Source organism: Drosophila albomicans, chromosome 3 (genome assembly GCF_009650485.2).
Source record: "Drosophila albomicans strain 15112-1751.03 chromosome 3, ASM965048v2, whole genome shotgun sequence".
NCBI classification, from domain to species: domain Eukaryota; kingdom Metazoa; phylum Arthropoda; class Insecta; order Diptera; family Drosophilidae; genus Drosophila; species Drosophila albomicans.
Genome location: NC_047629.2, coordinates 24,154,810 through 24,181,219, shown reverse-complemented (window position 1 = coordinate 24,181,219; position 26,410 = coordinate 24,154,810). Strand labels below are relative to the sequence as shown.

Below are 26,410 nucleotides of genomic sequence, written 5' to 3'. Positions count from 1 at the left end.
TTGTTGATCTAATCAAACTAGGTTGGCTCTCAGAGCGTGGTTTTTAATTAAAAATATGCGTAGCCTTGAAACAATCTCAGAAAACGCTCAAGCCTTTAAATATTTGTATGTATGTTACATACAAATGTACAGTTCAATACTCGGAATAGAATATACAAAAAATGAAAAAAGACAAAAATGTTGGAACAACTTAAGCGAGGCGATAAGAAAAAAAATCCGAGTTTAACATTGGACTGTTTAGACTTAAACAAAGCTAGTTTTGAACTAAAAATAGATATGACGATTCTGCACCAGGAGGCGCAGAGGTTATCAAGTGCAAATTACTTCCGTTGAAATTCGATTAAGGGTTTCAAAACAAAACATATGTGGAGTGCTCTTATAGAACCAAGTGTCCCACAACTACAAGTCATTGGACGTACGACAATTGCAACATGCCTATGAATATGAAGCCAGACATGCATATTTAATGAGCCGGACGCGGGGACACACTTGAAAATGCAATACGAAGTGGATGGATGTGTAAATGTATCTGAGAGATACACAATTGCGTATCTTTATATGCTAATAAATGGCCACGCATTTCCCTAAAATGGGTCAAAAGTCTCCCCCATCTGCGACGACGATGTTGTAACGCAGTCGCAGACGCAGACGAAGACGCTTGCAATGAAGCGCCCCAAGCCAAGTGATCGATTGACACGATCAAAGTGTTGATATGTAATGGAATAGGCACAAGATAGACTCAAATGAATGACGAGCCATAGCTTTAAGTGCTTCGTCTCTAAACGAATGAATGTGTATATATGTTTGTATGTGAATTACGATTAGAGTCTATCAATGTCTGAGTGTGTGAATCCTACATAAATATATTCAAACCAACACATGCAAATGTATTGAAATCGCTTGCCTTCAATGAATCGAGCTCCAGCTCGAGAACTTTACGTTGCCAACGTCTGGCGACGTTACGTTATTCGCAATCCGGCAGTTGTCGCGTTCGGCTGCAGATCGGAACTATCACTTGGATCCTATACGCAAGGCGAAGAAGTATGTGCCAATGTGGAACTGATTGTGGAACATTTATATTTAAAAAATCACTATCAAGGATATATTACCATCAAAAAGATTTTCCAAATCTTAATATAAACAAATATTTTATAAACAAAAGATTAAAAGTATTGGTGTCTTTAGCTAAGATAAACTTATCAAAAATGATATAAAAAGGATATTTAAACTAGTGCCGCCCAAGTTAAATGATTTCGAAACAAAAAGGAAAAAAAATTTAATTTTTAAAGTCGACATTTCGAGGTTATGTTATAATTGAAAAGTGAAAGTGTGAATCAATTTATGAATAATTACAACATTGATTTAAATTCCTTTTAAAATAAAATCACCCGAACAAATTTGTGATGATTTCTAAATAAATGTTATAACGGAAAAATACAAGTGTGATGCAATTTGTGAATAATTCCAACACTGATCTAAAGTAATTTTAGTGTATTTGTAAAGAGAAAACTGAATAAAATTGTGTAGATTTCAAAATCACATCAATACTACTGCTACTGAAATGGGCACATAAATCTAAAACTTTATTAAACACGCATGTTCAAAAAGCATTGAAAAATTGGCACATGGAATTACGTCATGTATAATGTTAAAATCGGGCTCAAGATCGAGCATAGTTTTGTAGTTTCATTTTTAATGTATTTTTTTTTTTGGCATCAGTGCGCTCATTTCAATAAAGTGTCTTTAGTGATAACCCCTTGTGACAGACACTGCGAAGAGCAACGAGACAGCAAATAGTTGAAGAAAAAAACGACCGCTAATAAGACTAACACTAAAAAAAATATATAATCAAGAAAATATATGTTGATAATACAATTCAACTTAATTTCAATTCGCAGTTTGCTGGTTGTGCCTTCGAGAACGCGTTTTCATTGGATCGAAATTAGATTTACTGAAATGTTGCCCTTTCGATGGGGCATGCTGATTGGTGTGGTGCTTCTCATAGCATACACAAATGGAGCGGCCATAGTAAGTGTCCAAATTGTCAACAATTAATTGTGTGTTTTTGTGTGTGTATGAGTGAGAACTTTTAATTACAAACTCATTCCGGAAAGTAAAGTAGTTCAATGCCTAATAAAGCGTGATAAGAGATTTGTGACCAAGGTCAGTTTTTGAAATATCGACAGGGAATGAGATTATGATTAAGCTGTCATTAACATTGAACTTTACTCGTATCTACTGTAGGATCAATCATCTGTTGATGATGATGCTGAGCTGACTCCCCTGACTGATTTAGAGAGAACCAAAAGATAGTAAGTTGATTGTTAAATGTTGATCAAATCAGGCTAATCTTGCATATTACTTACGCAGTGTTCGGGGACAAACACAGTCTCAGTACTTAAACTTCGGTAAGCCCGAAGAGGATGGCAAGGCGGAGGCGGAAGCTAATGAAAATGGGTCTCGTTCAACTGTTTGTGAGTAAAAGAAATAAAATATTAACAAATTCTTAGTCACCGAGTCATAACTTATTCAGCTGGAAGTCATGGCATGGGACAAGCACAGAGTCAGTTTTCTTCAGGAGATTGCAGTGAATGTTCTGGATATCCCAGTGCCAGTGGCATAGCAGGTACTGGCGGCTCATCTCTATATCCGAGTGGTCCTGGCCTCTCTGGTAGACCCGATGCTATCATAAGTCTTCCTGGCACTGGTAAGTTATCAATTGGGAAGCAGAAGATACAAGTCAGAAGTCCAATTTGTATTGTATCTGTCCAGGAACCGGCTATGGACAACAACCAGGCGGTATTGGAACTCAGCCCGGATATGGACAAACTGGTGGTCAAACCGGTAGCGCTGGACAACCCGGTGTTGGTAGTCTGTCCGGAATTGGTGGACAACCCGGCATCGGCGGCCAACCTGGACCTGGAGGACAACTTGGTGGTGCAGGCACCCAGCAAATTGGAATCGGTGGAGGACCTGCTGGAGGTCAACCAAGTGGCCAACCTGGTGTAGGAGGTACAGTTAGCCAACCTGGAACACAATCAGGAACAGGTCAGCCAGGAGGGCCACCTGGGTATGGAACCCAAGGAGGAAGTGGACAACCTGGATACGGAACGCAACCAGGAGTCAGCGGTCAACCTGGAGTGGAAGGTACTACTGGTTATGGCACTCAACCGGGATCAAGTACAGGTCAGCCTGGATATGGATCTCAGCCAGGAGTAAGCGGACAGCCTGGCGTAGGAACTCAACCTGGTTCAATCGCCGGCCAACCTGGTTATGGAGCTCAGCCAGGAGTTGGTGGTACTGGTGTTGCTGGAACTCAACCGGGAGCAGGAGCAGGTCAGCCAGGATATGGAGCTCAGCCAGGAGTAAGTGGACAGCCTGGAGTAAGTGGTACCGGTGGTTATGGAACTCAACCTGGATCAGGCTCAGGTCAACCTGGTTATGGAACTCAACCAGGAGTAGGTGGTACTGCTGGCTATGGTACTCAACCTGGATCAGGAGCAGGTCAACCTGGTTATGGAACTCAGCCTGGATCAGGAGCAGGCCAACCTGGTTATGGAACTCAACCAGGAGTAAGTGGTACTGCCGGTTATGGAACTCAACCTGGATCAGGCGCAGTTCAGCCCGGTTATGGAACTCAGCCAGGAGTTAGTGGTACTGCTGGTTATGGAACTCAACCTGGATCAGGCGCAGGCCAACCTAGTTATGGAACTCAACCTGGAGTAGGTGGTACTGCTGGTTATGGAACTCAACCTGGATCAGGAGCAGGTCAACCTGGTTATGGAACTCAGCCTGGATCAGGAGCAGGCCAACCTGGTTATGGAACTCAACCAGGAGTAAGTGGTACTGCCGGTTATGGAACTCAACCTGGATCAGGCGCAGGTCAGCCCGGTTATGGAACTCAACCAGGAGTTAGTGGTACTACTGGTTATGGAACTCAACCTGGATCAGGAGCAGGTCAACCTGGTTATGGAACTCAGCCTGGATCAGGAGCAGGCCAACCTGGTTATGGAACTCAACCAGGTGTAAGTGGTACTGCCGGTTATGGAACTCAACCTGGATCAGGCGCAGGTCAGCCCGGTTATGGAACTCAGCCAGGAGTTGGTGGTACTGCTGGTTATGGAACTCAACCTGGATCAGGAGCAGGTCAACCTAGTTATGGAACTCAGCCTGGATCAGGCGCAGGCCAACCTGGATACGGTGCTCAACCCGGTACCGGCGGATATTCTGGAACTCGTGGAGATCAACCTGCCACAGGACCTGCTTATGGAAGTCAAACTGGATTTGGGGGGCAACCTGGCTATGGAACTCAGCCAGGAACCGCTGGCCAGCCTGGAATCAGTGGAGTTCAACCAGGAACAGGAGTAGGACAACCAGGGTATGGAACTCAACCTGGTGTTAGTGGACAGCCTGGAATTGGCGGAGGTCAACCCGGAACAGGGGTAGGACAACCTGGTTATGGAACTCAACCTGGTGTTAGTGGACAGCCTGGAGTTGGAGGCGGTCAACCAGGATTAGTTTACCCTGGATATGGAACTCAACCCGGTAGTGGTGGACAGCCTGGAATTGGAGGAGGTCAACCCGGAACAGGGGTAGGACAACCTGGTTATGGAACTCAACCTGGTGTTAGTGGACAGCCTGGAATTGGAGGCGGTCAACCAGGATTAGTTTACCCTGGTTATGGAACTCAACCCAGTAGTGGTGGACAGCCTGGAATTGGAGGAGGCCAACCAGGATTAGTTTACCCTGGATATGGAACTCAACCCGGTAGTGGTGGACAGCCTGGAATTGGAGGAGGTCAACCAGGAACAGGGGTAGGACAACCTGGTTATGGAACTCAACCTGGTGTTAGTGGACAGCCTGGAATTGGAGGCGGTCAACCAGGATTAGTTTACCCTGGTTATGGAACTCAACCCGGTACTGGTGGACAGCCTGGAATTGGAGGAGGTCAACCCGGAACTGGAGTAGGACAGCAAGGTTATGGAACCCAACCCGGTATTAGTGGGCAGCCTGGAATTGGCGGAGGTCAACCAGGAACTGGAGTAGGACAGCCTGGATATGGAACTCAACCTGGTGGACAGCCTGGTTATGGAACACAACCCGGTGTTGGTGGACAGACAGTTATTGGGGGAGGTCAACCAGGAACTGGACAAAGACAGCCTGGTTATGGAACTCAACCCGGTATTGGTGGACAGCCTGGAATTGGTGGAGGTCAACCAGGAACAGGAGTAGGACAGCCTGGTTATGGAACTCAACCCGGTGTTGGTGGACAGCCTGGAATTGGCGGAGGTCAACCAGGAACTGGAAAAGGACAGCCTGGTTATGGAACACAACCTGGGGTTGGTGGACAGCCTGGAATTGGCGGAAGTCAACCCGGAACTGGAGTAGGACAGCAAGGTTATGGAACTCAGCCCGGTATTGGTGGACAGCCTGGAATTGGCGGAGGTCAACCAGGCACTGGAGTAGGACAGCCTGGTTATGGAACTCAACCCGGTGGACAGCCTGGTTATGGAGCACAACCCGGTATTGGTGGACAGCCAGGTATTGGGGGAGGTCAACCAGGAACTGGACAAGGACAGCCTGGATATGGAACTCAACCCGGTATTGGTGGACAGCCTGGAATTGGTGGAGGTCAACCAGGAACAGGAGTAGGACAGCCTGGTTATGGAACTCAACCCGGCGTTGGTGGACAGCCTGGAATTGGCGGAGGTCAACCAGGAACTGGACAAGGACAGCCTGGTTATGGAACACAACCTGGTGTTGGTGGACAGCCTGGATTTGGCGGAGGTCAACCCGGAACTGGAGTTGGACAGCCTGGTTATGGTACTCAACCCGGTATTGGTGGACAGCCTGGATATGGAATTCAACCTGGTGTTGGTGGACAATCTGGAATTGGCGGAGGTCAACCCGGAACTGGAGTTGGACAGCCTGGTTATGGTACTCAACCCGGTATTGGTGGACAGCCTGGAATTGGTGGAGGTCAATCAGGAACAGGAGTAGGACAGCAAGGTTATGGAACTCAACCCGGTATTGGTGGACAGCCTGGAATTGGCGGAGGTCAACCCGGAACTGGAGTTGGACAGCCTGGTTATGGTACTCAACCCGGTATTGGTGGACAGCCTGGATATGGAATTCAACCTGGTGTTGGTGGACAACCTGGGATTGGCGGAGGTCAACCCGGAACTGGAGTTGGACAGCCTGGTTATGGTACTCAATCCGGTATTGCTGGACAGCCTGGAATTGGTGGAGGTCAACCAGGAACAGGAGTAGGACAGCCTGGTTATGGAACACAACCTGGTGTTGGTGGACAGCCTGGAATTGGCGGAGGTCAACCCGGAACTGGAGTAGGACAGCCAGGTTATGGAACTCAGCCTGGTATTGCAGGAGTACAACCTGGAGGTGGCATAGGACAACCAGGTGTTGGGGGTAGCCAAATTGGAGCTCCTGGACGTTACACAACTGGTCCTGGAGTTGGTTTACCTTCTATTAATGGCGTTGGTAAGTCCGAAATAATTGAGTTCGATACAATAGCCTCAATTTAACGTTTTTTAGGTACCCCTGGTGGTGCAGGATATAGCGGAGCGACTGGTCTTCTTCCAAGCGGAGCGTCTGGTATGTTTTAGATTACCAAAGTATAACTCGATTTTCTAATTTTGAAACTTAACAGGTTCTGGTGGAGTGGATGACGCTTTCTCACAGGCCGAGTCAGTAATTGGAGATGGTCAAGCATCGGCCAGTGCACAAGGCAAGAAGAATGGAGGTACAGCCAATACGCAAGTGTCTGGCACCTACTCGAAGGGAAGTTCGTTCAGTGCAAACGCAATGACTTCCGATGGCGATCGTTCAGCCAGCGCACAAGTTACAGGAAACGCTGATGGGGCAATGAGTCAGTCACAAGGCTCAGGAGGTCCTTCACAATCACAAGCTCAAGTCCAACTTAATAACAAGGATGGAGGTACCAAAGCGTCTTCTCAGAGCGGAGGTCTCATACACCAAAGCCAGAGCGAAGTGCAGGCCAACGATAAGGGCGGATTAGCTGATGCTCAATCCAGTGGACCTGGTCAAACTTCTTCGCAGGCGCAAATCGGTTTCCGACCAGGTCAGGATAACAACGGAGCAGCTGCCCAGGGTGGTGGCCAAGCATCAGCACAATCGGGTGCTCACTCTGGACAGAGTCAATCGCAAATACACGGCACGTCTAGGTAAAAGCAACTGACGTCTAATATGTAACAATCTATATAAGTTGTATTTATAACTTTGTAGCTTTGGTGTATCATACCATGGTGCTGCTCAATCTGCATCAGGCACAAAAGAACAGGTTGCCACTTATCGCGAGCAGAATAGAGAGCTTTTCAATACAATCAGCCAGTTTGGCAACCCTGGCACTGCGTAAGTATTAATCAATTGACGTCCATGTCTGCCATATTTATGTGTTATTATTTTAAATTTGCTTGCAGTGTGACCGATCGCGTTGACGCCGTCTACAGTGGCCCATCGCTTACATCGGAATCCGATAGGATTCCCGAACTACAGCTAAAATCCACTAAAACGAGCAAGGAACAAGATGACAAGACCAGTCAGCCCGAGCCTTCATTAACCGAGAACGAAGAAGTAGATGAAGGTGAGCTGCCCGAAGATGAATACGATGAAGATGACTACTACACTGAGCCTGCTAAGCCGATTAAGCTGGAAGACTATCCCGCATCTGCTAGTCAAACGAAGGATCAGCAGCCAGCTCCATCAGCATCAGCTCCAGCACCAACTTTAACCTATTCTCAATCCTCACCCACACAAAAGCAACAGGCGGCTGTGCCGAATTCGCCTACAGACGCATACAAAGTGATTCAGAATCAAAATGGTCGTGTCAACACTTATCCCACCCGTACCACCACCGAAACGGTTCCAAGCGGCTTCCGCGGTACCGTTAACGTAGAGAAAAAGTTTCACACAAAAGCTTTAGAGTTGCATAAGCCTAAGAAGGTTAACATCAGTCTCGAGGAGGAGGATGCCAAGCCAACTGATGTTGTCGCCCAAAAGCCACGCGCCCCCGACAGTTATGTAACTGTCACCAAGTCGGTGACTGGCAGCATGGATAACTCAAAGAATCCGCCTCAGGAGAATAAAAACTTCCAGTCCACATATTACACAAAGTCGTCGACGTGCGGCTATTTCACATTCTCTTGCAACATTGTCTATGGTGCCAATGGACGCAGTAAGATCTGTCGGCCTAAGGCGCCGGCGAACAGCAAGTGCTAGGAGTTCCGGTGAGGACTCAACACTTTAACAGTTAAAGTTAATCACTAACCTGCTTTGCTTACATTTGAAGCACGTTCTTTAAGCATTTAAGTTTTTGCTAATTAATTTTAGAGATACCCTCCATTTTACTATTCGTGCACAAATTGAAATTGTAATTAATATTTAATATGTAATAAAAACAACACACACACTGCCGTCAAAACGTTTTAGCCGAAACAAAAAACAATCACAAATTGCATTTTTTTTTAAATAAAATGAAACGGCACAAAAGTAAGTACTTCTACTCGATAAACAGTAATCTCGATAGCAGTTATATAAGCAACCATCAATCAAACTTTATTCTTAATTCATAAAAAAATTTAAATATAATTAAATGATAAATATATTCGAAATTATATAAAAAAAAATAAATTTTTTTAAACGCCATTTCTAAAATGTGAGTAATTTTTGTTCTCAAAATAGCTCTTTCGAATTATCGATACTTAGGCAGACTTATCGATGCTTGCAATTGTGAACACATAGATAGCTTCATCGATAGTATCGATAACGAAACACATGTAAATCTCATCTAGCCGGCGTTTGTTTTTCGTCGCCGAGCAACAGCAATAGAAATTTCATTTATTTTGTTGAATCCATACAAATAAATCGAGTCCAGTCGTCAACGAACAAGGAAAACTATAATTTGTACCTAATAAAATAGTTTGTATACTCAATAAATATGGGCGAAACAGAGAAAATTGAGGTGCGCGACATAACTCGCATCGAACGCATTGGCGCCCATTCTCACATTCGAGGTCTGGGACTCGATGATGTGCTCGAAGCACGCGCCGTCTCCCAGGGCATGGTTGGTCAGAAGGACGCACGTCGTGCCGCAGGCGTTGTTGTGCAAATGGTGCGTGAGGGCAAAATCGCTGGACGCTGTATTTTGCTCGCCGGCGAGCCGAGCACCGGAAAAACTGCTATTGCTGTTGGCATGGCCCAGGCTTTGGGCACTGAAACGCCTTTCACAAGCATGTCTGGCTCGGAGATCTATTCGCTGGAGATGAGCAAAACGGAGGCTCTGTCGCAGGCTCTGCGCAAAAGCATTGGCGTCCGCATTAAAGAGGAGACCGAGATTATCGAGGGTGAAGTCGTCGAAATACAAATCGAACGTCCCGCAACTGGCACTGGACAGAAGGTGGGCAAGGTGACCCTGAAAACTACCGAAATGGAAACCAATTACGATCTGGGCAACAAGATTATCGAGTGCTTCATGAAAGAAAAGATTCAGGCGGGCGATGTCATCACCATTGACAAAGCCTCCGGCAAGGTGAATAAGCTGGGAAGAAGCTTCACGCGTGCCCGTGACTATGATGCAACTGGTGCACAGACACGCTTCGTTCAGTGTCCCGAGGGGGAGCTGCAGAAGCGCAAGGAAGTGGTGCATACAGTAACACTACACGAGATCGATGTGATCAATAGTCGCACTCACGGTTTCCTCGCCTTGTTCTCTGGTGACACCGGCGAGATCAAGCAGGAGGTGCGTGATCAGATCAACAACAAGGTCTTGGAATGGCGTGAGGAGGGCAAAGCAGAGATCAATCCGGGAGTACTCTTTATCGATGAGGTGCACATGCTGGATATCGAGTGCTTCTCGTTTCTGAATCGTGCCCTCGAGTCCGATATGGCACCGGTTGTGGTGATGGCTACCAATCGTGGCATCACACGCATTCGTGGCACCAACTATCGCAGTCCGCATGGCATTCCCATTGATCTGTTGGATCGCATGATTATTATACGCACTGTTCCCTATTCGGAAAAGGAGGTCAAGGAGATCTTGAAGATACGCTGCGAAGAGGAGGACTGCATCATGCATCCCGATGCCTTGACCATTCTCACGCGCATCGCCACTGACACAAGTTTGCGTTATGCCATCCAATTGATTACCACCGCCAATTTGGTGTGTCGTCGTCGCAAGGCCACCGAGGTAAACACTGAGGATGTGAAGAAGGTCTATTCGCTGTTCCTCGACGAGAATCGTTCCAGCAAGATACTGAAGGAGTATCAAGACGATTACATGTTCAGCGAGATCAATGAGCATGAGGAGGATGTCGCTGCTGCTGGTGGCGGTGGCGCCAAACGTCGCATTGACACTGGCGATGGAGATGCTCAGGCCATGGAGCATTAAACTTAATTTGTACAATTCACAACATTCTCACCCAGTCCCCCTCACAAATAAACATGCTTACAATGTACCTCACCAGCTATAATTTAGTTTCTTCATCAGTTAATTCGGGAATGGGAAATATTAAGAAACCGATTTTAGTCCACCAGCTCTTTGCTTTTGGGCTGTGTGCTGATAGTTTAGTGAATGAACAAAGCAGTGGGTTAAAACAACAAAATTGCATTTTTTGTGATTGAATTTAATAATATTCCCGGCAGTAAAAATCCTTTGACTTATTCTAATTTCATTGCTTTATTATTTAGTTAAATTTGCACTTTTCATGTTCTTAGTTTTCGTTCCGACAATCCGTGAGCATATCAAAATATATATGTAAATATTATTTATATTTATGTGTACTTATGTATTGTATAAAATGGTCTTTATAGTTAAGATAAGTCTGATTGCCGATTTCATGATATTTTGATTTTTCAAAAGAGCAACGAAATGATTTCTTTGACTAGGCTTGTTGCTTGTTCGATCAACATGTGTTCGGCATAGAATTTATAATCGAAAGATACGAAATTAACAAATCCGTCGCTGCAGATAAGGATGTTATTAATTGTAAAGTTGTCTTTAGTATTTGTTAGTTAGTTTAGATTATAACGCTTCTTTTGACAATTCCCATTCAAATTTAATAGCTCTCAACTTCAATATTCGATAGTCTTTTAATCTTGTTTTGTAGACGTCGATGGTCGCGGCTCCCTGGGCTGTGTTTTCCGATAGTAACGATAGCCATGGTATATACAGGCCCAGATCAGCATGTAAATGAAGCCAAAGTAGTTGACGGCACTAAAGACCGTAATCCAGCGTTCGTATTTAAGGAACACAAACGACGTGAGACACCAGCCCATGTAGACAATATTGTAGGACTTGAGGCAAAAGAAGTAAATGATTGAATAGATCTTGGAGTTATTAAGTGTCTCGCCGTATTTGGGCAAGACTTGTTTGGTATAAACACTTTCAATCTAAAGAAGAAAAAGTAGATTAATTTCCATAATGTATTTTAAAAATCTGATTTGGCCTACTCACCTGCTTTTCTGTGCTGACAATCATGTACTCCATAAGGAAGGCCATATAGTATCCACTGTGATAGCCATGCCAGATGGCTAAGAAGCCCAATGCAGCGCCATAGCTGATATTGCGATTGTTGAGAAACTTGAGACGCTTGAACACATAGTGCGCCACCCATTGATTCGTGTTCACATTGAAACTCTGGACATAATGCTGCATTGTGTTACCTGACTCCAGCAACTTCAGCTTCACATTGCTGCAGCCCGTCCAATCCGCATTGCCCAGCTCATCCCGTCCCTTGTAGGTGAAGCCGAGGTACATAAGAGCGCCCTCAGCAAACAACCAACACGAGATGTATTTGTAGAGCGAGAACTTGGCCCAGAAGCCCAAGAAATAGATGCGTTTTATAAACGATTGTGCTGCAAACTCCGGTGACAGGAAATAACCATCAGGCAAATACGTTAAACCCGCCTGACAGACTGCCAAATAAAGCACACCAGCACCCAGACGCTTCAATCCCGCCTCTTTGTAGCCAGCATACTGACGGAACTCGCCATTCGTAAAGCTCTGATAGCGTCGATAGGGAAATTGCGGTCCGACCAGAAAACTGCTTGGAAAGTACGCGAATGCCAGCAACTCAAGAAAATTGGGCGGATCTCGCAGCGCTGTCTCTTTCTGGTCCTTAGACAGTTCCTCTTCTTTACGCAAGCCATCGGAGATATCGAAGCCAAAGCCAATCATGCGCAGCGTCAATATGCAATGCGGCATCGTCCACAGTATATCATATTCATTGCTGGCTGTGTAATAGTATCCCAGCAGCAAATAACTCATGTGGAATACAAAGTTGATGATCAATAGCAAAAGTGGCTTAGAACGCAAAACGGTGACCAGGGCGAAGGTCACGCTGATGGCAAGGAGGGAGTGATATGTGTCGGTACCATAGTTGTAGTAGCATAAACCCATGCCACTCAGAGCAAAGTACAAATGTTGGAGTGTCTTTGGCCTGTCGGCGACATATTTGTGATAGGCGGCAGCAATTGGGTAGCCTAAAAAAGAATTGATTTATATGTAAAAATGTGCTGATTATTCATGTCTGATTAACTTACCTGCCAGCAGTGTTAGGAGCAGTCGAAATGCTTCCGGGGGAACGCCAAGTTTACTGGCCACAAAGCCCGCCAAGTCCACCATGATGTTGAAATACTGAGGAGAGAGTGAGAGGGAAGCCTTATCAGTGATGACGCTGGTTCAATGAGCGCTTATCATTTGCATATAAATTGTATTAGAAAGAGTATACGAGCGAGGCGATGTGGGTCAAAATAATTAATCTCTGTTGCTCTACTAAAGCAACATCATTATTACGCATTTAGCTTTAAAGATGAGCAAGCAACTCTTTCAAAACACATGCATTCATTCAAAAGGTCATGACGAAATTGCCACCTGTCACAGGTGAACTTAATACTTAAGTTGTATTGATTGAGTAGGACACACAGATAATACATATACTATATGTGTATATAACATATATTTTTGGGTTTGTTTGGAACTCTTTTGAACTCGTTACCTAATTTTTCGAATTATTGCAATTTGAGTATTGATACACGTTTGAAATGGCAGGATTTATAATGCATTAAATTAGAATTTCTTTTTTTTTAATTTTTGTATAAAATCAACCAATTTAATGACTGAGTTTCAACCGAGTTGTAGCACTTCACATAATTTATATATTCAACTTATAAAAAGTTGCTATGGCAAAATGGGATTGAATAAAAAGCAAACACACGCCGTTACGTTATGACTGCACAGCTGTTTGTCGATAAAAATAAAATAAAACGCAAATGACTGTACGATACAAGTTCGATAACACGATTGGGGTTCGGTTCATTGCGGTTATCGTATAAGTACGCACTGAAGTAATTGGCAGCTATAAAGCGAAATTATTCTGCGTACCTATTATACAAATTATATTATTTTAACTTAAGCTCTTTATTATTAGTTTATGTTATTTTTGAACATTTTTTGAAATATGTGTGGTGTCATCACAGCACAGATGGCTGAGTCCAAAGAGCAGACGGCATGAACTAGATCATAAGCGAACTATATGACTCGATTAATAAACATAAATTTAACAACAATTGTTATTGCATATTTCGCTTACTTTTTTAATTAAATTTATAAACGAGTCAGTCAATTAAGCATTGTATGGCATAGAGGGCAACTCTAAAGCATTATTCACGCATAACAACAAAGACAAACTGCTGTTTTCTTCTTGCGGTATGAAATTGATCTTTGGTTTACGTGTCACTTGCATCAAATAAGAAACTTATACATACTTCGTTCTCAGGATTGCAGCGAAATTCCGGCAAAACTGGCTCACAACAGCAGTAGCATGCGGCGCAACAATTATCCCTACCAGCCGCTCAATCAACAGCCAGCAGCGCCAAGTGGACACGATGCCTTGGAAGCGGAAAACGAACGAGCTGCTGAGGAGCTGCAACAGAAGATTGGCGCCCTGAAGTCGCTGACCATTGATATTGGGAATGAGGTACGGTATCAGGATAAACTGCTGCGCGGCATTGACGATGACATGGATCGTACCAGCGGTTTCCTCGGCAACACAATGACGCGAGTAGTGCGTCTGGCCAAACAGGGTGGGGGATCCAAGCAAATGTGTTACATGTTCCTCTTTGTGCTCTTTGTGTTTGTGCTGCTCTGGCTGACGCTGAAGTTTAAATAGTGTTTGATTCAAATATACATATATCTATATTCTATTTCTATACGAATTCTCTGTGGTTCATTCAAGAGCTCTTTGCGAATTTTCTACCAATGCTTAAGATATACAAATATGTTTAAATATCCTTAATCCTGGTTATCTTAAGTCTGAAACCAGTGCTTAATGAAGACGAGAGCCAGTTAGATTTTGGACGCATTTTAAACTATATGTTGAGATATATCTATAAATGTTTATTAATAGAATGGTCCAGCTTGAGTTGATCTTAAATCGAAGAATATACAATTATAATATTCTACAATTCTACACTGCGAACCTTTAGTAGACTAACTTTTAGACAATACATAGTACTATGTATTTAAGATACTTACAAATTGCATATTCTGTATATATAGTGAGAGTACAAAATAACACACATTAAGGTAGACGAGGGGATCTAGTTTTGGTGGGGATTGGGCCTATATGCTTTGGACTTAGGTAGTAATGATTATGATAACACGCCGTCGCATTGAAGATTTCCGTGTTTCGGTTTTGATTGTTTCATTTTGTTGTGGTTTTGGTTTACGACGCCAGCGCGGACATTATTGCGATGCCAGGCAAACGCTATGCATGAAATGTTTTCAACTTTTTACTTCGTCTGCTGAAATCTGATTGTTCCAGAGCATCCTCCACATCACTAAGGTCATCACCACTCAAGAATTCCGATCCATTCGAGGGGTTCCCTTCTAGTCGTCGTACTGTAAAAGAAAAGGTAATTTAAATATTTCTTTTACTAAGAGAAACTTGTTGGAAATTTACTCTGTTCATCGAGGATACTGTTCTGTTTCTTAATGTCCTCGATGTCCTTTTGATTTTCACTTATCTTCCGCCTTAACGTTTGTATGCATTCGGTGGTCTTCTTAAGAATCTGCGCTCTGCTGGCCTGAATGAGAATAACGATCATTAGTAAAAATGCCAAGGCTAATTTTAAACATAAAAAATTATTTGAATTCTTTAATTTAATGAGCTTTTAGAACTGTGGTTTAATGAACTTATAACTTTCTATCACAATTTCAATTCAAAATAAGTTTTGTTATAATTTAACTAAATGTATCTTAATTTCCAACTCACTTTTTCGCCCTTTAACGTTGGCACTGCTTCACGAAGATTGGTAAAACTCTCCTTTATATGATCACGTCTTCTTCTTTCCAAAGCATTGTGATGCGCTCGTTTTTCGGCCTTGAAAAAAAAAACGCAAACAAAAACAAACACATGAGTTGACTGCGCAGCTACAACAACACCAACAACAGTAAGAGAAACGTGCGTGTGTTTGTAAACAAAGACCATGCGCGAGTCTTGTGTTGTTGTTTGTATACTATTTTGCCTACCTGCGAAAAATTTGCGGTGCTCGTGTGGCGCGAGGAGCCAAGACCGTTATCAGAATCCACATCATCCTGCAAAATTAAGAATTGCACATAATATTTTATGTATGCGACGTCACAAGATGCTTATATCGGGGGCATTTTGCTTACGTCACTCTCAATGTCAATATCTCTGTCGTCATCGCTCATGCTCATGTTGGCGCTGCGTTTTTGTCACTGCTGCACCTAAATTTCAACAAAAAGGTTTGTTTATAACGCGTTTTTGTTGCGAATCTTTGCAAGTTATTTATAGAGTCGTCTCGTTGTTTGCGTCTTATTTATTTTGCTTGCCAGCGCACGTTTTGGATATGCGAAAGTGTGACGGCATATTGGATAGCAACAAAATACCAAAACTGAAATACGCGGTATATTCTAATTCATTGTAACGAATTTAAACATTTTAATATGATTTATTCCCAACAACTTTATATAATATATTCAACATATTATATATAATATATTCAACTAATTTGTGTTTTATTTACTTATTATTTCCAAGATGTGTGTTGAATTAAAAATAATTTTGAATTTTAAAGTCGTTTTTTTCAATCATGTATTCCTTGAGGTTTTTGTTTAATTCTATAGAAAAAGGTTAATGATTGTGTATATTTGATTAACATACGCTAGATTAATTTTAATTTTTTTATACATTTGCAATGTATTCCGTATATTCAAGTTGTCAACGGTAAACTTATTTTAAATCTTATGTTTTAATTTGATTTGACATATTTTGTTTTAGTAATATTTATTGAGCAAGCCATTTATCTCTAGGTTGCTGAATCACAATTTAAATTAGTTGAACATTATTTTTAAATTATATGTACTTCTGAAATTCCAACATACATATATTTTATTGTCTTCAAATTGATGAACCATCTTTGGTTCATAGGAACTAGTTCCAAACGCAAAGATAATGCAAACAGAAATAAAAACAAAAGCGCGTGTTGCATTGTTTTGCTCCTTTCATTTGTTTCTTATTTAGTTTTCGTTTAAAAAATAACAAAATTCCGCCTGTTTTTTTGATGGCTTTTCCCACATCCAGCGCCCAACAAGCCGAAACGAACCGAAAAATCCTTGAGGAAATACAGACTAAAAAGCAACTGCTCATTGGATTGGGAAACACAACAAATCAGGTGCGTCTAAAGTCTAATAGAGAATATAGCTTTAACTAATTATTTGTGGAATTCATATAGATGCCCGCACCGCAGCTGCTTGGCCAGACAGTGACAGTGAGTGCTGATTTTCCACAGACGGTGGGCGTGGCAACCAATGCCGGAGGCGCTATCGGCGCGCCACGATCTGCATTTAATCCAACGAGCTCTACAACTTTGGGATTCTTTGTACCACAAGATTCGTATTTTGGAAATAGTTTCATACCCGTGCTGCCGCGTCTGGAGCCACTGCCGACGACGACGCCCACAACGCCCACGACGCCAGCGCCCAGTGCCAAGTAATCCGAATTCCATCCAATCCATTTAGTTAACCTCCGCATCCAGAAATATGGCACGTCTCAAGCTCAAGAAACTCGAGGAGTATCTGCAGTGTGTGGATGGCTTTGAGAAGCCTAAGATCTTGCTGGAACAATATCCAACGCCTCCCCACATTGCTGCCTGCATGGTGCATCACATTCAAGCGCAACACGAGGACATCGAGGGCAACTTGGTGGCTGATCTTGGTTGTGGCTGTGGCATGCTAAGCATTGCTGCCACAATGCTGGGCGCTCAGCTCACTGTTGGCTTCGAGTTGGATGATTCAGCTGTCGACACTTTTCGCCAGAATGTGCTGGAGATGGAGCTGCCCAATGTAGACTGTGTGCGAGCGAATGTATTGCAGTTGCCGGGTAGCAAGTGGGACAATGCCTTCGATACTGTTGTAATGAATCCGCCCTTCGGCACCAAGCACAATGCTGGCATGGATATGCGATTTCTAGAGGTGGGCACACGACTGGCCACGGGAGCTGTTTACTCACTGCACAAGACTTCAACGCGGTAAGTGAAATGAATTGGAGTCTTCTATCTATTTCTCTAAAGAATTAGCGAGAATAATATAGAAGTCTCTTCCATCCTTCGAATGATTCAAATTATCCGTCCGGCTATGAAAATAATTATGTCTTGGAGATTGTGAGGTCAGCCGCCAAAATTGATGAGATTACTTCTGTGTACCCAATTTACCCAAATTCACAGCCTTCAGATCACCATAAATTCGAAAAAATAAATTAATCAGTCTGTTATTCGAAAAAGTATCCAATTTTAGAATATCCAATAGGTACCAATGTACATGCAGATAATTCCTGACAATCTTGTTTCTTCCCAATATTCATTTCATGATTTGATAATAAAATTCGATAAACGAAAAGGGTCGGATTGCAATAGCTATATTATTCAATTTTGTAAAAGTTTTTGAAAGTATTTTTGCGATCAAATAATCTTTATCAACGAAATATTTAAGGAACTGTTATCTTAACTTAACGTTAACCCCTTATTTTGAGTGTGTAAAGTGTACTTTTAATCTTTTTTTTAAAACAGTGTTTTATCTTTGCTTTCCATATTTATCAACGTCTTTAAGATGGGTTTTAAAAATTTTGTTTATAATCAGATAAGCTTAATGAATCAACAATTTTATGGTTGCAATATATTATTAATTTTATCAGTTAGCGCTTCAACATTTAGCTGATATGATATTGAGTTCGCTTGTTCTCTCTCTTGCTTAAACAAATCTTTCCTATCTTTATTTGTACACATGTTTTAAAACACTTTCCAGTGCCTATATCCAGAAAAAGTGCAAGGAGTGGGGCGCCAAGGGAAGCGTTGTCGCTGAACTGCGCTATAATATCGATGCCAGCTACAAATTTCACAAGCAGAAATCAAAGGATATTGAGGTGGACTTTTGGCGCTTGGATGTTACGGAGATGGTCAAGCTCTAAAGCAATTAGTTAAGCAAATTAATACTGAAATAATGTAAGAAAGAATAATAATAATAATTTTTTGAAAGAATTTTTAATACATAATACAAATTAACACGACGCAATTAACCCAACAAAACCAAACTCAATTACTCTACATTAAAGACAACGCCTTGAGCGCAAGCCAATTCTCCAGAATGATTCAGTGTGATGGTCGCTCGCTTGCAGTACTGTTTCCAGGCATCCGAACCAGATTCGCGACCACCTCCGGTGGCCTTTTCTCCGCCAAAGGCGCCGCCAATTTCAGCACCGTTTGTCGTCGTATTGATGTTCACGATGCCACAATCGGAGCCCTGGGCACCAATCCATTTGAATGCCTGTGTCATGTTCTCGGTGAAGAGGGCCGAGGACAAGCCCTGTTCGACCTCATTGTTCCAGGCGATGGCCTCGTTGACGCTGCGCGCCTTCAGCACATAGACGATAGGTGCAAATGTCTCGCGATGCACAACGCTGGCATCGTGCGCCAGTCCCGTGATGATGGTGGGCTCCACATAGTGGCCAGGACGCTGCACAACACGTCCGCCAAAGGCCACCTTGCCGCCCAACAGTTTGGCCTCATCAATGGTTGCCTTGTAGCTGTCCACGTTCTGCTTGGAGTGCACGGGTCCCACCAGTGTGTCCACCTCCAGTTGGTGGCCAATGCGTGGCAATAGCTGTGCGTACTTCTCCGTCAACGCTTCCACGAAGCTGTCGTGAAGCTTCTCGTGTACAATGATGCGCCGCGTGGTCGTGCAACGTTGTCCACTGGTGCCAATGCAGCCAAAGAGCGCCGCATCCAAAGCCATCTTCACGTTGGCCGATTCATCAATGACCAGCGCATTGTTGCCACCCAGCTCGAGGATGACTTTGCCAAAGCGACGCTGCACCTCGACGCCGACATCGCGACCGGTCTGACAGCTGCCCGTGAAGCTGACGAGATTGACACGTTTGTCGGCCACCAGCGCAGCACCCACATCGGTGCCACCTTGGCAGAGACTCACGATAGGAGGCAGATTGTTGCGACGCAGCACCTCGGCCACAATCTTGGTAGTGGCCACTGAGACGAGCGGTGTGCTTGGTGCTCCCTTCCACAGCACTGTGTTGCCGGTGGTCAATGCGATGGCTGCGTTCCAGCCAAACACAGCATTGGGAAAGTTGTAGGCAGAGATGACGCCAACGAGTCCGAGTGGACGCCACGCCTCGAGGATGGTGTGTTGGGCACGCTCCGAATTGATCAGCTGGCCGGCATAGATGCGAGACAAGCCCACAGCGTAGTCACAGATGTCGATGAATTCCTGCACCTCACCCTGACCCTCGCTGTAGATCTTGCCCACCTCGAGGGAGACGAGTTTGCCCAGTGGCTCTTTGTATTTGCGCAGCTCGTCGCCAATTTGACGCACAATCTCGCCACGCACGGGCGCCGGCACCTGACGCCAATGTTTGTAGGCCTCGACGGTCCAGCCGACGGCATTGTGGAGCTCCTGCACGTTGCCCTGACGTACTGTGGCAATGGCTTGGCCAGTGCCTGGATCGTAGCTGGTGATGCTCTGTCCCCGGCCCTGCCACTGGCCAGCAAAAACGCCGGGATTGTCGCGTTCGAGTCCGAGATCCTTAAGGAAACTGTACTCGGGCTGATCGATGAGGTAGCTGGCGCTGCGCTGTTGTTGCTGCAACATGCCACGCTGCAAGGGCAGCCGCCTGGTCAAGTGTCTCAAGTGCGCGATCATGCTGTGTGACAAGTGAGAAAAAATATGGATTACTGATATGCCTGATAAGCGTCAGGCGACACCATATCGCCTCGATAAGCGTACAAAATTATTTTGTACTGGAAAATTATTTGAGGCTGCTTTTGATTATCAGTGCATCATGCTGCTCGACAGTACAAATAAAAGTCAACAATCACTCACTTTACTTTTGTTGTCCACTTAAGTTCTCAGTTCACTGTTTGTTGTTCTGCTCCTCACGCCGCTCGATTGTCAACTGAGTTCGCTCTGTGAAAACGCTCCCACTCCAGACCTGGCTGCAGCTCCGACAACGGCTTATCGCGAGTCACCAGCGAGAGCGAGAGCGAGAAGAGAGCGAAAGTCGCAGATTATCAGGGGGTCTCTATAGTGTGGCATATGTGACTGACAGCAGATCGCAAGTTAGCCTAATTGCTCATTGGTCAAGTTGCAAACAATAAGCTATTGTTATTTTGGCTCTTATCTTTAGTAAACATATTAATTAAAATGCTGACCATATCAGTTTCTCCTTTTGTTTGTACCTAACTGATTTATAGTAGAGAATTATATAGTATGCATCATTATTATTAGCAGACAAGGTGCGACTCTCTTTGAGGCGTCTTATCTGCATTTTTTGTGGAATTAGAACTTTGTGCAACAGTGAGTCGGCGATTAATGTTGATTAGCTTTTGCCGGTAAACAATGTCAGCTAGTTGTTGTGGTTATTTGGTATTTATAGCAAGACACGCCCTCTTTGAGCGAAAATTGTACAGAACTCTATAAAAGAACAGTCATAAATCGGCTTTCTAAAAGACTTCACTTAGTATTATACTGTTGATAAGATGCCTGAAAAACAATCGAAATTTGTTTATTGTATACGTTCTTTTAAGTGCTTACTACACTAATTTATAAGTGCTAGACTTGTACTGTTACTAAGTTCCATTTGTATTAAATAAATAATAATAACAACAATCACAAAACAAGATTAATTAAAACTAGTCGGAAAACTATAGTCAAGTTTTGTCTGTCATAGACCCTTCACTCTTTAATATACTATACTATTCTCAAATCTCTAATTAATAAATGTTAATAACAGCTTAGTCCACTTAGCACAATACTATAAATTTAAATAATGCGATCAAAGATGTCTCTTTATGCCTGTTACATTTATTTTTTGCAAATTTAATAGACATTTTTAATGTTTTTTTTGTAAGTAAAGAGTCTAAAAATACTTTTATAAATTTGTACATTAGGCGTTACTAATTTATACTCTTTATGTTAAAATAAGTATATAAGCAACATGAATTTATAATAATATTATTTGCTTTGATGTTACATTTCTTATTTTGCTTGAATTAACATACTTTCTAATTTCCTAATTAATATGTACTTAAAAGGATTAAAATACACAATAGCTAGAACTCTAGTTAAAAATAAATTAGTTTCTTAATTTAATAGTAAGTGCTCTGTGAATAAATGAAGAAAAATGTTAATAGAAAATATACATTGTACATCATATTTTTAATTTATTCATTTTATTCCAAAATATAAAAAATAATTTTTGTTTGTTCAGCTTACCCATTCAATTTTTGAAGCTTCACCGTGATCTCATTTTGTTCACCTTTTTGAACAGCTCAACTAATGTGTTGAGCTCGTTGTCCTGGCAACAATGAAAGCGCCTTTGCTGTTTGGCTTGTCTGTTTGCTCGATGGCTAATTTGGAGCAAATCAGTTTTGCAGTTGGCGCTGAAAGGATTAGCTGAAGAAACAATGGAGGTGCTCGAGGAAGGCAATTTAATGGACCGTGTGCCCATTTTGCTGCAGCGCGATTTGGAGTTTTATCAGGTGCAGCACCCATTCTCTGTGCTTCTTTCTTTTTTCCTCTTTCTCTCTTTCTTTATTGTGTTGCTTAAAAAAGAATAACCGCAATGCGAGTGAAAGCACTTTGAAGTGAAAAACTCGTTAACACATTGTTTTTTGCTCTCTGTTCATACTTCACTCACACTTCGATTGGGAACCGTGAACTGTGTGGAATAGACGCATCAACGAGTCCTACAGGAGCCCATTTGTCCAGGCGTTGTGGGCGGCAAACTGGACTTTCCACGCTATGCATCGTTTGCCTCAATTAAATTGATCCGTTGGTAGGCAATGAATACGCTCTCTGTGCCCCCAAATGGCCAAGTTCTTATTGTTCTCTCTCCTTGACACAGGTGGGAGGACGAATACTTTGCATCGTATCGAAAGCACTCGGGTCTACTGCATACCGAGAAGGAGCTCAACGAGGGCGATTTTGCAAGTCAACAGCTGTAGTTCTTAATCTTCTATCTACTAAAAGTTCTTTTACAGGGCAGCGTCACAGTGAAAACCTCGGATCCGGATAAGTTTGTCAGTCTGGTGACCAAGTCAGCGGATTTGCTCTTGGAGCACATACATCGTCTCTCCCAGGAGTCGCTGGATCATGCAGATCTCTCGGTGCTTACGGCTACTATTGGAGCTGCTGCACTCGTGAAGAATTCGCTGAGTGTTTACATGCAGGCGGCCACCACAACGATTTGTCCTCCGAAAGGAGATGAGAAAGGAGGCGCTTTGAAGCTTAGCTTCAAGCAGTATTCTCAGATGTCGGAGGCGTTGGCTGAACGTCTTCTGGATCTGCATTGTCGCCTGCTGTTGCTGTACATCATTCAAGATGCTGACTGTCTGCACTGGGAGGACACAGAACCCTTCTTTGAATCGGAACGTGGCTCGTACACGGTGCAAATGTGGTGGCATTATATGCGTGGCACCAAAGCTGATCTTTGGAATTCGGTGCCTCCGAAAATGGCACAAAAGATCTTTGCTGGCATGTTGAATGAGACGCTGAGTGTGCTCACTGTGCGCTACACTCAAATCGTTACCAGTGTGGCCAGAGCTCAGCTGCATCTAGTGGACATCTGCAACATGCTGCTGTGCATCGCCGAATTACTGCCTCATATCTGTGAGAGCGGTGAGGCCTATGTGGGTCTCCAGCTGAGCAACCAGAGCGTCATCGTAAGAGACATCCATGCGAAGTGTAGGGAACTCTTCTACTGCCTTCTGCTGCGGGGAGCGCCCTTGGGGGTGCTCTCCAAGGTGAGTAGAATGTTTACAATTGATATAAATAGTGAAGTTCACAAAAGAAATTTCATTGGAAAAATGTCAGAAAAGACATATTTGACGGTTTTTATTCTAGAAACCATATTCCATTAATGACATACAATTAAAGTACAATTATGACATTTATTCTCTTTTATTATCCTATTACGTATAGTAGATACCATAATGTCTATTGAATAATAATATGCAAGTTAACAGCTGTTGTAATCTTTCGCACTATATTTTGTTATTGTTGTGAAGTTTGGAGTTAACTAATTTCTACAAATTATAAATATACTGTAAATTTGTTCTTCGCAGGTCTTTCGCAAAGGTTTGGACAACATGGAAATGTTTAGCTCGCGGCATGGATTGCCAAGTGCTTGGATTATTTTCGCCTTGCCGCGCTATTTTCCAAAAGAGCAATCATGCCAGTGGGTCACTGAGTTCGCAGATCTAACCACTAACACAGCCATCTCACTGGATCTACGAGTGCTGTTGGCCTTTCCCGAAGCACATTGGTCCTATCTTCTGAAGATACTGCTGATGAGGGATGCTTATCTAACTGGGATTATCATGCGTCATTTGATGCGCCACTTACCATCTTCAGAGAACTTTAAGAATGTGGCAAAGCATTCGTTCACAAGCGCCGAAGGAGCTCCACTAAAGTGTGAAGCATTTTTGTGTCGTGGCGAATGCTTCAACGTCACTGAGTCCATAGCAGCTGATATAGGTTGGTAGATATGAATTTGAAGTTTATTCTCTGATCTAACAACTATTAACTTCAATAGATCCCGTGGGACAGTCGAATTATCAGATAGTGCTATCTTTAACATATTTAGTTGTGGCTGTGGGCAAGGCCGTTGACATCAAGTCTTGCCTGATCAAAACGCTGGAAGAGCACGCCGTCAGTGGCTGGAGCGATTGCCTGGACAAGCGTCAGGTGTGGAATCAAAAGCGTACTCCTTGGCTGGAGGCAATCATGCATTTTGTTTACCCTGTGTTGGACTGTGTTGTGGAGATGCTGATTAATGCCGTGGAAAATGGCGCCAGCATGTATCAGGCCATGTCCTTGGCATTGACTTGTGTCTCCGAGATATGGGATTGTATGCCTGAAGGACTCTACAAGATAACAGCACTGTTGCAGGACATTATACCTGTCTCAACGCGTCCGCTAGGCGACTCGGTGTTGCTGCAAGTTGTATTTGCAGCACTCTACACGGAGCTCATAAAGACGGCCGAGTTGCAGGAGCAGGGTAAGTTTGATGTTGTATTTTAAATTATTGTATTTTCAGGGTTGGATTATATTGTGTTACAAGAGTAGAGTAGTTTAATAGCAGCTGAAAGTGGGAAGAGTTCAAAAGTAAAACGATTGAACAAAGTTTTGTCTGTTTATCTTCATTTCAAAGTGTATAAGAGCAATAGCTATCAAAATTCGCTGCAATATTCTTTAAGTAAACGCTGCTGAAGTGTGTTTTAGAGCTTCGATACTTCTCCTTCTCTCTCAAATCAAACACTGTTTAGACCCGCCTCCCATAGGGCAGAAGGGTATTATAACTTTGAGCCTGTAGAAAATGCATGTAACAAGCAGAAGGAGGCATATCTGAATAAAGTATAGATATTCTTGATCAGCGCCACGTCTGTCAATCTGTCCGTCCGTCAGCCTACATCTCAGAGACTATAAAAGATAGCCATATAATTTTTTTTCGACAGCACTTCTTATGTTTGCACGCGAATCAAGTTTGTTTGACATGTCCACGGAAATCGAGCACACTCGACGGTATCTTTCTTACTTGCTGTCGTATAACATTTAATAAACATTTGCTCAAATATAATATAGCTATTGAATAGAATATTTCTGACTATTTTTTATTTAAAATTATTAAAATGAATTTTTATACGATAAAATGAAAATCAATGAATATTAAGTAGCCGTCTTGATCATGCTTAGCCAGCGGCAAAACGATTGCCGACCACAAATTCATTGCATACTTTCAGGCGCACAAAAAAAGTATTTTGAGTGCAACGACTACTAAAAATGGCATCGCTTATGTTGCACACTAACTTTCCCATCTTTTCTTATAGGGTATTGAATAGTTAAGCATTTTATATTCCAACTTGTATTTTCCTATTTGCTTCTTGGCAGCCAAAAACGAGGACAAGGCTGCTGTCTGCTACTCGCTGTCGGAGGCCATTTGCTCCATAGACGAGGACGACAAGCACACGGACCAGATCGAGTTGTTCCTCAAGCAGGCCAAGGAGAGCATCAACCTGGACACGGATTTCGGTGGCAGCTGCACTCGCGGAGCCGGTGGCATGAGTGCCGTGAGCACAGTTAAAATCGATGACCTCGCGCTGACCAACGCCGAATCAGAGCGACTAAGTCACAGTCCACCGGCCAACTATGCCATGGAACTAGATGTGGGCATTGCCGATTATATAGCCGAGGTGCTGGCCAGTGATGTGTTAACCACCAACATTGGCAAGCAGGCACTGAAAGTGCTCTACAATTATCTTAAGTTCAACAAGGATTGGCTGCTGGAGCAACTCGGAACGGGTGACAATGAGCCGAGTCCTTTTCAAGGAGTGCTGGGCCAAAATATCAAGGAGGCCAAGACATCGGTGCTGAAGTCAATGTTCTTCATTGGGCATACACCATTCGATCAGCTGCTGACGGGTTCGCTGAAGATCGACTATGTGAGCTGGCTGCAAATGCCGCTTTCGTTGAATCCCGAGCGCACTTGGTTGCATTTGACGCGTCGCTGTGACTTTCAGGAGGATGCAAAATTGGCGCTACCCGAGGTGGCGATGGTGGCGGGCATTAGTAAGATTATGAAGCGTCGCAAGGAGTTTGCCAAATGAGGCGCCCTTTGGCATCATTAGCATTGCGCATACGCCGCGTTGCCGCCGTCCCACATTAAAGATGTCATTAATGGCGCATAATGCAAATGTATAATAAGCTTCTTCTCCGTTGTCGTAGACCCAAATGAGAGATGTGCAAAAGATGTAGACAAACCTGAAGCAGGCTAAAAAAATATTTACT

The 26,410-nt window shown here is 43.3% G+C and overlaps 9 protein-coding genes across 15 annotated transcripts; 6 read left to right on the top strand and 3 right to left on the bottom strand.

Moving 5' to 3' along the window:
* Positions 1–818: 818 nt before the first annotated feature.
* Positions 819–8,775, top strand: LOC117570915 (collagen alpha-2(IV) chain). Of its 5 annotated transcripts, none has more exons than XM_052005524.1 (12): positions 819–1,041; positions 1,899–2,028; positions 2,245–2,312; positions 2,371–2,474; positions 2,534–2,707; positions 2,773–4,653; positions 4,798–6,498; positions 6,553–6,612; positions 6,668–7,202; positions 7,264–7,389; positions 7,458–8,526; positions 8,719–8,775. In XM_052005524.1, the coding sequence occupies exons 2-11, from the start codon at positions 1,957–1,959 to the stop codon at positions 8,254–8,256; spliced, it is 5,520 nt and encodes a 1,839-aa protein (XP_051861484.1). In that variant the 5' UTR covers positions 819–1,041; positions 1,899–1,956; the 3' UTR covers positions 8,257–8,526; positions 8,719–8,775. The 5 variants fall into 5 exon arrangements, with proteins under 5 accessions (XP_051861484.1, XP_051861485.1, XP_051861487.1 ...); XM_052005525.1 differs by having other exon boundaries at positions 2,773–4,797; positions 4,948–6,498; XM_052005527.1 differs by having other exon boundaries at positions 2,773–5,289; positions 5,710–6,498.
* Positions 8,776–8,825: 50 nt separating this feature from the next.
* LOC117572484 (ruvB-like helicase 2) lies at positions 8,826–10,496 on the top strand. The gene has a single exon (XM_034255334.2). It carries the CDS (start codon positions 8,975–8,977, stop codon positions 10,421–10,423), a length of 1,449 nt encoding a protein of 482 aa, XP_034111225.1. The 5' UTR covers positions 8,826–8,974; the 3' UTR covers positions 10,424–10,496.
* A 188-nt stretch (positions 10,497–10,684) lies between these two features.
* Positions 10,685–14,651, bottom strand: LOC117572485 (lysophospholipid acyltransferase 5). Of its 2 annotated transcripts, none has more exons than XM_052005528.1 (4): positions 14,570–14,651; positions 12,577–12,670; positions 11,489–12,516; positions 10,685–11,424 (listed from the first exon to the last, which is right to left on the bottom strand). In XM_052005528.1, the coding sequence occupies exons 1-4, from the start codon at positions 14,576–14,578 to the stop codon at positions 11,125–11,127; spliced, it is 1,431 nt and encodes a 476-aa protein (XP_051861488.1). In that variant the 5' UTR covers positions 14,579–14,651; the 3' UTR covers positions 10,685–11,124. The 2 variants fall into 2 exon arrangements, with proteins under 2 accessions (XP_051861488.1, XP_034111226.1); XM_034255335.2 differs by lacking the exon at positions 14,570–14,651 and adding an exon at positions 13,032–13,268 and having other exon boundaries at positions 10,686–11,424.
* LOC117572487 (protein max) lies at positions 13,811–15,949 on the bottom strand. The gene is made up of 6 exons (XM_034255337.2): positions 15,710–15,949; positions 15,566–15,631; positions 15,309–15,416; positions 14,997–15,120; positions 14,570–14,935; positions 13,811–14,421 (listed from the first exon to the last, which is right to left on the bottom strand). The coding sequence occupies exons 1-5, from the start codon at positions 15,752–15,754 to the stop codon at positions 14,802–14,804; spliced, it is 477 nt and encodes a 158-aa protein (XP_034111228.1). The 5' UTR covers positions 15,755–15,949; the 3' UTR covers positions 13,811–14,421; positions 14,570–14,801.
* On the top strand, positions 13,857–14,244 carry LOC117572489 (BET1 homolog). Its single transcript, XM_034255340.2, has one exon. The coding sequence runs from the start codon at positions 13,857–13,859 to the stop codon at positions 14,202–14,204; it is 348 nt and encodes a 115-aa protein (XP_034111231.1). The 3' UTR covers positions 14,205–14,244.
* Positions 15,950–16,239: 290 nt separating the features above from the next.
* LOC117572488 (SOSS complex subunit C homolog) lies at positions 16,240–17,052 on the top strand. 2 transcript variants are annotated; one of them, XM_034255338.2, is made up of 3 exons: positions 16,240–16,283; positions 16,641–16,731; positions 16,792–17,052. In XM_034255338.2, the coding sequence occupies exons 1-3, from the start codon at positions 16,255–16,257 to the stop codon at positions 17,050–17,052; spliced, it is 381 nt and encodes a 126-aa protein (XP_034111229.1). In that variant the 5' UTR covers positions 16,240–16,254. The 2 variants fall into 2 exon arrangements, with proteins under 2 accessions (XP_034111229.1, XP_034111230.1); XM_034255339.2 differs by lacking the exon at positions 16,240–16,283 and having other exon boundaries at positions 16,391–16,731.
* Positions 17,053–17,098: 46 nt separating this feature from the next.
* On the top strand, positions 17,099–18,591 carry LOC117572486 (rRNA N6-adenosine-methyltransferase Mettl5). The gene is made up of 2 exons (XM_034255336.2): positions 17,099–17,586; positions 18,359–18,591. Exons 1-2 carry the CDS (start codon positions 17,099–17,101, stop codon positions 18,519–18,521), a joined length of 651 nt encoding a protein of 216 aa, XP_034111227.1. The 3' UTR covers positions 18,522–18,591.
* A 58-nt stretch (positions 18,592–18,649) lies between these two features.
* Positions 18,650–20,555, bottom strand: LOC117572483 (putative aldehyde dehydrogenase family 7 member A1 homolog). Its single transcript, XM_034255332.2, has 2 exons — positions 20,447–20,555; positions 18,650–20,267 (listed from the first exon to the last, which is right to left on the bottom strand). Exon 2 carries the CDS (start codon positions 20,264–20,266, stop codon positions 18,650–18,652), a length of 1,617 nt encoding a protein of 538 aa, XP_034111223.1. The 5' UTR covers position 20,267; positions 20,447–20,555.
* A 1,445-nt stretch (positions 20,556–22,000) lies between these two features.
* On the top strand, positions 22,001–26,410 carry LOC117569828 (uncharacterized). Its single transcript, XM_034251153.2, has 7 exons — positions 22,001–22,104; positions 22,297–22,400; positions 22,470–22,551; positions 22,606–23,367; positions 23,689–24,100; positions 24,159–24,623; positions 25,514–26,410. The coding sequence occupies exons 1-7, from the start codon at positions 22,030–22,032 to the stop codon at positions 26,227–26,229; spliced, it is 2,616 nt and encodes an 871-aa protein (XP_034107044.1). The 5' UTR covers positions 22,001–22,029; the 3' UTR covers positions 26,230–26,410.

What these genes read in the sequence shown, in the direction of transcription:
- LOC117572487 (XM_034255337.2), bottom strand. Translation starts at nt 15,754, where the DNA reads ATGAGCATGAGCGATGACGACAGAGATATTGACATTGAGAGTGAC. An exon ending in ATATTGACATTGAGAGTGAC is followed by an intron (nt 15,632 to 15,709) that starts GTAAGCAAAATG and finishes TTAATTTTGCAG; the next exon opens with GATGATGTGGATTCTGATAA. An exon ending in CAACGTTAAAGGGCGAAAAA is followed by an intron (nt 15,121 to 15,308) that starts GTGAGTTGGAAA and finishes ATTCTCATTCAG; the next exon opens with GCCAGCAGAGCGCAGATTCT.
- LOC117569828 (XM_034251153.2), top strand. Translation starts at nt 22,030, where the DNA reads ATGGAGGTGCTCGAGGAAGGCAATTTAATGGACCGTGTGCCCATTTTG. An exon ending in GCGATTTGGAGTTTTATCAG is followed by an intron (nt 22,105 to 22,296) that starts GTGCAGCACCCA and finishes TGTGTGGAATAG; the next exon opens with ACGCATCAACGAGTCCTACA. An exon ending in GGCCGAGTTGCAGGAGCAGG is followed by an intron (nt 24,624 to 25,513) that starts GTAAGTTTGATG and finishes GCTTCTTGGCAG; the next exon opens with CCAAAAACGAGGACAAGGCT.
- LOC117572484 (XM_034255334.2), top strand. Translation starts at nt 8,975, where the DNA reads ATGGGCGAAACAGAGAAAATTGAGGTGCGCGACATAACTCGCATCGAA.
- LOC117572488 (XM_034255338.2), top strand. Translation starts at nt 16,255, where the DNA reads ATGTATTCCGTATATTCAAGTTGTCAACG. An exon ending in GTATATTCAAGTTGTCAACG is followed by an intron (nt 16,284 to 16,640) that starts GTAAACTTATTT and finishes TCCCACATCCAG; the next exon opens with CGCCCAACAAGCCGAAACGA. An exon ending in TGGGAAACACAACAAATCAG is followed by an intron (nt 16,732 to 16,791) that starts GTGCGTCTAAAG and finishes GAATTCATATAG; the next exon opens with ATGCCCGCACCGCAGCTGCT.
- LOC117572483 (XM_034255332.2), bottom strand. Translation starts at nt 20,266, where the DNA reads ATGATCGCGCACTTGAGACACTTGACCAGGCGGCTGCCCTTGCAGCGT.
- LOC117570915 (XM_034252823.2), top strand. Translation starts at nt 1,957, where the DNA reads ATGTTGCCCTTTCGATGGGGCATGCTGATTGGTGTGGTGCTTCTCATA. An exon ending in TTAGAGAGAACCAAAAGATA is followed by an intron (nt 2,313 to 2,370) that starts GTAAGTTGATTG and finishes TTACTTACGCAG; the next exon opens with TGTTCGGGGACAAACACAGT. An exon ending in TGGGTCTCGTTCAACTGTTT is followed by an intron (nt 2,475 to 2,533) that starts GTGAGTAAAAGA and finishes TAACTTATTCAG; the next exon opens with CTGGAAGTCATGGCATGGGA.
- LOC117572486 (XM_034255336.2), top strand. Translation starts at nt 17,099, where the DNA reads ATGGCACGTCTCAAGCTCAAGAAACTCGAGGAGTATCTGCAGTGTGTG. An exon ending in CTGCACAAGACTTCAACGCG is followed by an intron (nt 17,587 to 18,358) that starts GTAAGTGAAATG and finishes AACACTTTCCAG; the next exon opens with TGCCTATATCCAGAAAAAGT.
- LOC117572489 (XM_034255340.2), top strand. Translation starts at nt 13,857, where the DNA reads ATGCGGCGCAACAATTATCCCTACCAGCCGCTCAATCAACAGCCAGCA.
- LOC117572485 (XM_052005528.1), bottom strand. An exon ending in GCTCCTAACACTGCTGGCAG is followed by an intron (nt 12,517 to 12,576) that starts GTAAGTTAATCA and finishes ATTCTTTTTTAG; the next exon opens with GCTACCCAATTGCTGCCGCC. An exon ending in TTGTCAGCACAGAAAAGCAG is followed by an intron (nt 11,425 to 11,488) that starts GTGAGTAGGCCA and finishes TTTCTTCTTTAG; the next exon opens with ATTGAAAGTGTTTATACCAA.